Source organism: Giraffa tippelskirchi, chromosome 10, assembly GCF_054371585.1.
Source record: "Giraffa tippelskirchi isolate mGirTip1 chromosome 10, T2T-mGirTip1v1.2.pri, whole genome shotgun sequence".
NCBI classification, from domain to species: Eukaryota; Metazoa; Chordata; class Mammalia; order Artiodactyla; family Giraffidae; genus Giraffa; species Giraffa tippelskirchi.
The window spans coordinates 148,450,795-148,459,935 of NC_137284.1; the positions used below are offsets into that span (position 1 = coordinate 148,450,795).

General features: G+C 42.2%; 2 protein-coding genes across 2 annotated transcripts in view; both read left to right on the forward strand.

The window, feature by feature from the left end:
- LOC145523659 (maltase-glucoamylase-like) overlaps positions 1–9,141 on the forward strand; it is a 340,029-nt gene that overhangs the window by 102,840 nt on the left and 228,048 nt on the right. The window lies entirely within an intron of this gene.
- LOC145523663 (olfactory receptor 9A1-like) lies at positions 2,340–3,378 on the forward strand. The gene has a single exon (XM_081534371.1). It carries the CDS (start codon positions 2,340–2,342, stop codon positions 3,282–3,284), a length of 945 nt encoding a protein of 314 aa, XP_081390497.1. The 3' UTR covers positions 3,285–3,378.

Here is a 9,141-nt window from a genome sequence, read left to right on the forward strand (position 1 = left end):
GGGTCTGAGGAAAGGCCAGCTGGGTGTTGAGAAACTCCTTGCCTCAGAGATTTCAAGTTCGCCCATTTAGAACTTTTCCATGTTCTAAACTTGATTAGCCTCGAGAGGAAAAGGGAAAAGTTTTTCTGACTCTCTTTCGCTACTTCTCTAGGGATTCTCTGAACTTGACAGATTTAGTTAATCAGTGAATCAGTCTCCCTGGGGACAGAGAAGCAAAGGAAAAATGGAGAGAGAGACACAGAGAACCATGGTCAGGCTCTCACAGCACTTTTATGACTAGACTTACCCCTAAGTTGCTGGTACGAGGTGTTCCCTCTTTCACTGAGAGTGGAGAGAGCAGTAGTTTTCTGTGGCCTGCAGGCCATGCTCAGCACTCATCACGTGAGGGGGCACCCAGGGCTGATCCCAGAGCCGTAGAACTTTACAGTCCAGTCCCCTTCTCTGAAGGTGAGTGTCTGCCATGGTTTCCCTCTGTGAAGGAGCTAGCAGGAGAGGAGAGGATAGGAAGTTCTGGGCTTTGTTACCATGTAGAAGACACCTGGAACATGAAGAATGGATTAAGGGAGCTGCATGGTGAACCCGCTTCCTTCAGAGCAGAAAGCACATTTTGCTGTTCTGAGTGCTGGTGACAGACACAGCTCTCTGTCATTACCTGAGACCCTGCTCTCCCATCTCTCCCTATCTCTTTTGTGTATGCTTCCTATTCTGTAGGGGATCCCCAGGAAGAGAGGCCACAGATGGACCAGACAAGTCCTCTGTAAAGAGTGAAAGAGAGTCTTGTCCTGTACGCAGAAGGAAAAGCAGGTCAGGATGGATACTCTTTGTTCATTCGTTGATCTGTTTGTGATTCATTCACTGATTTATTTACTGAGTAAACATTAAAAGAGTACATGTTTACTCTGTGTAATACTTTGTTCTTGGCACCAGAGGTGTGACGATGAATGAAAAAGACAAGGTTCCTTGAGGTACTTCAATTTCAGCTCCTGATGAGAGCTAATAGGCAGAAAATACAGCCTAAAGAGAGTACAGAGTGTGAAGAGGCACATGTGTAGCTTTAGAGATTCTGGAAGTGCCCCAGGGTTATAGACATTTGAGCAATCAGCTATATGTGGTGAGGGAAGGAATCCAGTTAATCTAAGGACCTCAGAGTGACCCATTTTGATGTTTCTGACACTTTTCCTTGTAGGACTCAGGAGACTATTGAGGACATAAATGAGTAAATATTCTCTGGGGACTTCTGATACTTCCCCAGATTCCTAGGTCCATCGCTGGTTGAACACAGGGACACATTTCCCATTTGGAAATCTCTTCTTCCTAGAACTAGAAATTTGAAACCCCAGACAAGCAGAGCATGCTACCTTATATCATAGCTACTTCCTAGTTCCTGGTTCCAGACTTTGCAGTAGGAATGGGAGTGATGGAAGTTGGCAAGGAGAGTCCCAGTGTCTTCACTTCTCCTGTTCCCCAAAACTCTGCAGTCCCCTGGTGACCAGAGGTATCATCATCTCTGAGCTAGAAGTCACAAAGTCAGAGCTACTGAGGCTTCTCCTATTGAGGGGGCACATTCACTGTAATGAGCAGAAGGAAGTGACTTTTACCATAAGAATAAGGAGGAAAAATTGGGCAGTCAACTCCAGGAAACCAGCTTCCAGAAGTCCAGAAAAGACTCAATAGTTTGTTTCAAAATAGCTCTTATCTTATGACATCATTCTGAGTGGACCCCGTCCGCCTACCTGTTGTCCTTCCCAGGAAGAATGATGATATAGATAACTGAATTGAAAACTTCAAAGTGAAGATGAGGCAAATGAATCTGTGTTCAAACAAGGAGAAGGAACCATGTCTCCGTGAGATTCACTAGGAATACTTTCTTGGAACTGTTGAGAGGCAGAAGTTATTTCAGGACATGGACATAACAGGCTCAGAAGACAGATTACGACACTCAGGACGGAAAGGGTCAGGCTCTGAATGAGTATGTTGTGGCCAGGGAAGTCAATAAGGTGGTCAAGGAAGGGTGGAGGCAGAATGTCTAGTGAATTGAGAGACAAGGGTGATTCCTGGGGTGGGTGTGATTTTATGCATAGAGTGGTATCGGTGATTATTTCTTACTTAACTGGACATGCCCACTTATCTTCATATATTATGCATGTTGTTCATAAAACACTTCACATCAACTTTTTACAGGAAACAGTGAAATGTGGACCCTGCTGCCCATACTATGGAGCCTGAGAGCAGGAGGGAATATTTGTCAAACTGTGAATGTCTTTAGTGATTTGAAATTAACGGCATGTTGTCTTTCCTTTGCCTTCTGGATTTCAAAAACAGCAAAAGCACACAGCTAAATGTTGAAAAATTACTCTAGTGTCACTGAATTTTATCTCCTTGGCTTCCCTGGCTCTAAAGAACTATGCAATATTCTATTTGCCACCTTCTTTTTCTTCTACTCTGTGACATTAATTGGAAACATGGTCATCATCTTGACAGTCTGTGTTGATAAACGTCTGCAGACCCCCATGTATTTCTTCCTGGGTCACCTCTCTGTCCTAGAGATTCTGATCACATCTGTGGCTGTCCCTCTGATGCTCTGGGATCTCCTTCTTCCTGGGATGCAGACAGTATCTTTGAGTGCCTGTTGTGTACAACTGTATTTGTACCTGTCTTTGGGAACGTCGGAGTTGTTATTAGTAGGAGTGATGGCTGTGGACCGTTATGTGGCTGTCTGTAACCCTATGAGATACACCATCATTATGAACAGCCACACCTGTCTCTGGGTGGTAATTGTGTCCTGGGTATTTGGCTTCCTGTTTCAAATCTGGCCGGTCTATGCCACGTTTCATCTTCCTTTCTGCAAATCAAATGTGCTAGGCCATTTTTACTGTGACCAAGGACAGCTGTTCAAACTATCCTGTGATAACAGTCTTTTCACAGAGTTTATTCTGTTTTTAATGGCTGTTTTCATTATTGTTAGTTTGATGATCCCTACAATTATCTCCTACACCTGCATCGTCTCCACCATCCTCAAGATCCCCTCAGGCTCTGGCCGCAGGAAAGCCTTCTCTACGTGTGCCTCCCACTTCACCTTTGGTGTCATCGGCTATGGCAGCTGCTTGTTCCTGTTTGTGAAACCCAAGCAAACGCAGGCTGCTGAGTACAACAGGGTAGCATCACTGATGGTTTTAGTGGTGAACCCTTTTCTGAACCCTTTTATCTTCACCCTCCGGAATGACAAATTCATAGAGGCCTTTCGAAATGTCATGAAACGCTGCTGTCAACTCCTGAAGGATTAGCTGTGTCCTGAGGACCACAGTGGACTCGTTACCTTGGGCCTCAGTAAGCTGAAAGCACTGATTAAAATCTGAAATAATCATTTTCATCTGAAAACTGTTTGTGATCTACAAGGTAACTTTTAAATCCTGACATTGCTTCAGTTGAAAAGTGAGTCATTCCTATATGGTAGACTGTTATTTTTTAAGTGCTTATATTCATTAATACATATTACTGTAGTTAAAATGCTTCTTACAAAATAAATATAAGAACTGTAAATATACAAGTTATTAAAAAACACTGAGATGTTTGAAAGGGAAAAGTGTAGAAAATGTTGTTCATTGTCTTACAGCTGACCTAAATGTTTGATTCTAGGTGCTGGGTCATCCTCACCTATATTGTTCTGTGGTTTTCTGGTTTGCTCACTGCCAGAAGTTCCCTGTATTACTTCCATGAGTGATAGCAAGTCCAGCTTCAGGGATCAACATTACTGAGGCTTCTGCTCCAAGGTTTAACAGTGACAGTGACTTCCTGTAGATTATCTCGACCAACAATTGTGTTCATCGTCTCTTGGCACTTTCTTCCCTCCTTCCTCTCTGTAGCTCTCTTTCTGTGGTTCCAGGTCTTTGATTCATTCCTGGGTTCTTCTTTTCCTTTCCCCCTCACACACCCCAAGTTTACCACAATATTTTCCAGCTTCCCACAAATTTGTTCTTCTACCTTCTCTCCAGCATTGCCATTCTCATCATTCCTCTAATCAGCACCCTGGTTCCTAACTGATCCCCTGTTTCTTATGTCATTAGCACAATTTTATTAGCATCTTTTTTACAGCATCTTTGTAATAACAAAATATTGATAACTGATATCAATAGTGACTGGTTAAATAAATTATGTTTCATCTGTATAATAAAATATCTAGCTATAGAAACATTAAAGAAGCTCTTAAATAATTAAAAACAATCTTCAGTCTATATTGTTAAGTGAGAAAAGTAAAGTACATTGAATTTATTATTCATCCTTTTGTGTTAGGAAGGAATAGAAATGCATATAAATTCATATTTGCTTATATTTTCATATGGGCATCATCAGAAAAATCTAATAGGTGGTTTCCAGTGGGAATATAGTAGTGAGAATTGGCAGATAGAATGAGGAGGGGATCAAGACTTTTCACTCTATGCCCTTCAATATTCTTGTTATTATTTTTGTAGCCATACATATGTATGCCTATGAAAAAGTTAATAATTGCATTTCTCTTATGTCTTAAGACATGTACTAATTCAATTTCTCACCCTTTTATGGGTGCACATACTTGTGTAAGTATACCCCCCCATAGGAATTGTACATTTTAAATGTGTGAGCTTTATGGTATGTGAATTATATCTTTTTAAAGTTGGCAAAAAAATTGTACATTAGATGGTGGAAAAGTACTATGAAGAAAAGTGAAATAGGAATGAAAGGAACTATCTGTTGGGAGAGTGCTGAAATTTTAAATAAGGTTGTTAGGAAAAGTTTGAAAGAGGTGAAGTAGTGAGTCATGTAGACATTAGTTAAAGAACATTCCAAGCATGCAGGCATGCAGGCATGCAGAAGGAACCCAAGGAAGGCATAAGCAACATGCTGGAGTGGAGTAAGCCATGATGAGTAAGAGAAGATGAAATAAGAGAGGTAATTGAGATTTAGATTATGTAGAGCCTTGTAAGGCTTTTAAAGACGTTTGCTTTTTTTTAGGGGTGAAGGGGAAAACTATTGCAGGGTATTGAAGAACAGTGACAGAATCTGCCTAATATTTTAACAAGATTATTCTGACTCCTGGGTAGGCAGTCGATTGAAGGACAGTAAGAAAGAAGGAGGGAGATCCATTAACTTTTGCTGTATAAGACACACATACAAAGCTCCAAAGATGTCAACAGTAAGCTTTTATTTTCATACATTAGGGTTTCTGCTTATCAAGGCTCGGCTTAGCTGGTGGCTCTGCTAATCAGGAGGGCTTATCTATGAGTCTGAGCATTGGATGGTAGTCAGCTGGTCTAGGCTGGGTCTCCATTGATGTTGCAGCTGCGGTATCTTTCCTCTCTCTGGGCCCAGCAGACTCACCTGGGCATGTTTTTCCTATAATGATGGCAGAACGCAAGAAAACCCAGATGAAAACACTAGCGGCCTCTTAGGACCTGGGCTCAGATCTGGCATACTGAATCTGCAGTCTCGTTGTACTGGTCGAAGCCAGTTACGTGGAAAAAAATCCGGAATCAAGGTGTGGATAATATGCTGCCGGAGGACATTAGGCCAGGCAGAGGTTTACCCAGATGTCCTAACGTTTCTCTTGGCTTGACTAAACTTAAGCTGGGCTTATTCCTGACTCTAGGCCCCTGACATTTGCATTAGAACACTTGCAATTGTAAAATCTTTTTCTATTCCTTTGAGATGTAAACTTTTTAAAAAACCTGCTTCCAGTTTCACATCCCAAGGAGGATTTTCTTGGGACTTGGGAGCCATACCTTTGAAATATAATCATCAAGGAAGAAAGTGCCCTTATTCCCAGTCTCTGTGGGAGGGGATGAGCCTGACTTTGGTGGATACCAGATAGCACGCAGGATGGACTCATCACAGAAAAACACCTTTACAGACTCAGGAAAACTCAATGTGCTCAACATCTCCTATTGATCAACCTCTCCCGGCTAACGTCCTTCAGTACTTTTCCAGTAGTTCATTTCTATGATTAAAAACTCTCCCACTCTTTGAGTGAAGATAAGTGCAGGCATGAGTTCCCTTTCCTGTTGTGATAACCTTGAATAGTCTTCTTTGCCTGTTTAACATTGTCCAGGGCAAGTTTTGCTTTGACAGGGATGAAGAGAATGATTATTTTAGATGATTGTTTAATTAGTCATAGAGACCTTTACAATAACCTAGGCAACAGGTGATAATCATTTGGATCAAGGTAATGGCAGTAAAGTCTGTTTCTAAAGACTATATTTTATACATAACTAATCTAATATAATATCATCTTATTTACTTCAAACTATAGACAACAGCATTTGTTTGGATTTGATATGAAAAAAGAGATGAGTTAGTGACTATACATTTTTTTGGGGGGGGTGTCTAAAAAATTAGAAGGATAAAATTGTATTAACTGAGGTGAAATTCTGTTGACTGAGATGGTACCATAGAATGAGCCAGTTTGGGGGGAATATCAAGAGCTCAGTTATGAACAAATTAAGTGTGAGATGTCTAATATTAAATGTCTAAGAGAACATGTTGAGGAGACAGACATAAAACCCTGGAGTTCAGGGAATTTCAGGCTGGATACATAAATTTGAGAGTGAATGTTCAGTTCAGTTCTGTTGCTTAGTCATGTCTGACTCTTTGCTACCTCATGGACTGTAGCACATCAGGCTTCCTTGTCCATCACCAATTCTGGGAGCTTGCTGAAACTCATGTCCATTGAGTCAGTGATGCCATCCAACCATCTCATCCTCTGTCGTCCCCTTCTCCTGCCTTCAGTCTTGCCCAGCATCAGAGTCTCTTCCAATGAGTCAGTTCTTCACATCAGGTGGCCGAAGTTTTGGAGTTTCAGCTTCAACATCAGTCCTTCCAATGAATATTCAGGGCTGATTTCCTTTAGGATTGACTGGTTTGATCTCCTTGTTGTCCAAGGGACTCTCAAGAGTCTTCTCCAGCACCACAGTTCAAAAGCATCAATTCTTTGGTGAACCCAGGGATGGAACCCAGGTCTTCTGCATTGCAGGTGAATTCTTTAACAGCTGAGCCACAAGGGAAGTCCAAGAATACTATCTCTTCTCCAGTGGATCTTCCTGATCCAGGAATTGAACCGGGGTCTCTTGCACTGCAGGCAGGTTCTTTACCAACTGAGCTATCAGGGAAGCCCAAGAGTGAGTGTAGGTGGTATTTAAAGCTATGAGAGAATAGCATTGAAACATGTGTATTATCATATGTGAAACAGAATGCTATTCCAGGTTTGATGCATGAGGCAAATGCTCAGGGCTACTGCAATGGGATGACCCAGAGGGATGGGATGGGGAGGGGGGTGGGAGGGGGGTTCAGGATGGGGAACACATATACACCCATGGCTGTTTCATGTCAATGTATGGCAAAAACCACTACAATATTGTGAAGTAATTAGCCCCCAACTAAAATAAATAAATTAATAAAAAAAGATAAAGCTGTGAGAATAACTGATTGATCAAGGGATAAATCACAGACTAAAGAGGATAATAATGCATATGACTGGGCCCTGAGTTTTCAATATTCAGGGGCCAACTAATGAATAGGAGTCAGTGAGGGAGACTAGGTAATGGCCGACACAATGAGAGGTAAACTGGAAGAGTGGCATCTTGATATACTAGGTCATGTGGTCCTGAGAGGTCAAGTGAGATGACCACTGGATTTCACTGTGTGTAGGTTATTGATGACTTTGATGATCTCACAAGAGAAGTTCTCATAACACTTTCTTGATAGCTCTAAGACTCAGGGAACATCATAAAAATCCTCTGTATCTTCAGCTTCTTCTTTCAATGTTACACAGGTCTTTGTGCTGCACTTGAAACATACTTCCTCTAAGGACCCTGTGCACCCAGAGGTCCCATGAGGTCATATGTACATAGAAGAAGACCTTGCATGTACCAAAGGTGGGGATGCCTTGTAAATGAAGCATTGTGATTGAGTCAGTTCTTTGTACCTGCAGTTGAGAGACACTGACCATGAACTGTAGCTTTAGAGATATTCAAATACCTCTGCTGCCTCAGACTCATGACTGGTAGTGAAGATGGTCAGAAGGAAGCCCACTGCAGGAGACTTTGGTGAATCCTAAATCACCATGTCATTCAGAGGTGAGGGGATAGTAGAGGAGAGCTAAGACTTCTACTGCACTATTACTTGGTCTGTGCTGCGGGAGGCTCAGGGGGTGCAGTAGGACTAACCAGAAGACAAAGGCTCTGGAAGTGGGGGGTTGGCAGCAGGGACAATGGGCAAAGGCTCCCCATCCCTGATGCCTTTAGTCATCCATCCATCCATGTTGATTTGTCAACATTGAGGACAAGAGGATCGGTGAGTTTAGTCTTGGGACCCATAGGTCACACAGAGAGGAAGAGAAATTTGTGCATAAGCCAGAGACAAGGAAAACATGGCATTGATGTCCAGGGGGCCACAGAAATTTTGAGCCACCTTTCCCTGACATGGGCAGGTTTTTATTCCCATATTGTGAAGGAGTAAACAGGTTCTGAGAAATGGCGTCTTGCCTACATTCAGCTTCTTGCAAATTAAAGAGCCACTTCTCGGATGAAGATCTCAACTTCAAATCTTCCTCATTGTGTACTGCTGTTGAAATACACACACAGTGTGGATATTATTTCATATACATCTAAAAGAGTTTTGTGAGCCAGGTATTACTGCTCCATGCTATAGGTAAGCGAATCAAGGCACAGAAAGAGTAAGAAATCCATATGGATTCACATATCATATTGGACGCACAATCAAAACTCTAATCCAATAGTTTATTAAATTTCCATTGCTTTTAAAAAAAATAATACCACTGCTTCCCAATAAGGCTACAGTTGCTTACCCTTCTAAGGATTCGGCAACCCTCCCCCCATTCTCCAGTGAAAGTGAAAGTCACTCGGTTGTGTCTGACTCTTTGGGACCCCATGGACTGTAGCCTGCCAGGCTCCTCTGTCCATGGAATTCTTCAGGTAAGAATACTGGAGTGGGTTGCCATTTCCTTCTCCAGGGGATCTTCCTGACCCAGGGACCGAACCTGGGTCTCGTAAATTGCAGGTAGATTCTTTACTGCCTGAACCACCAGGGAAGCCCATTCTCCAGTAATGAACTTAAACCTAAGTCCACATATTTGCTCCCAGCTCCCCTCAC

Bases quoted from the DNA above. Each gene is read 5' to 3' on its own strand.
- LOC145523663 (XM_081534371.1), top strand. From the start codon at position 2,340: ATGTTGAAAAATTACTCTAGTGTCACTGAATTTTATCTCCTTGGCTTC.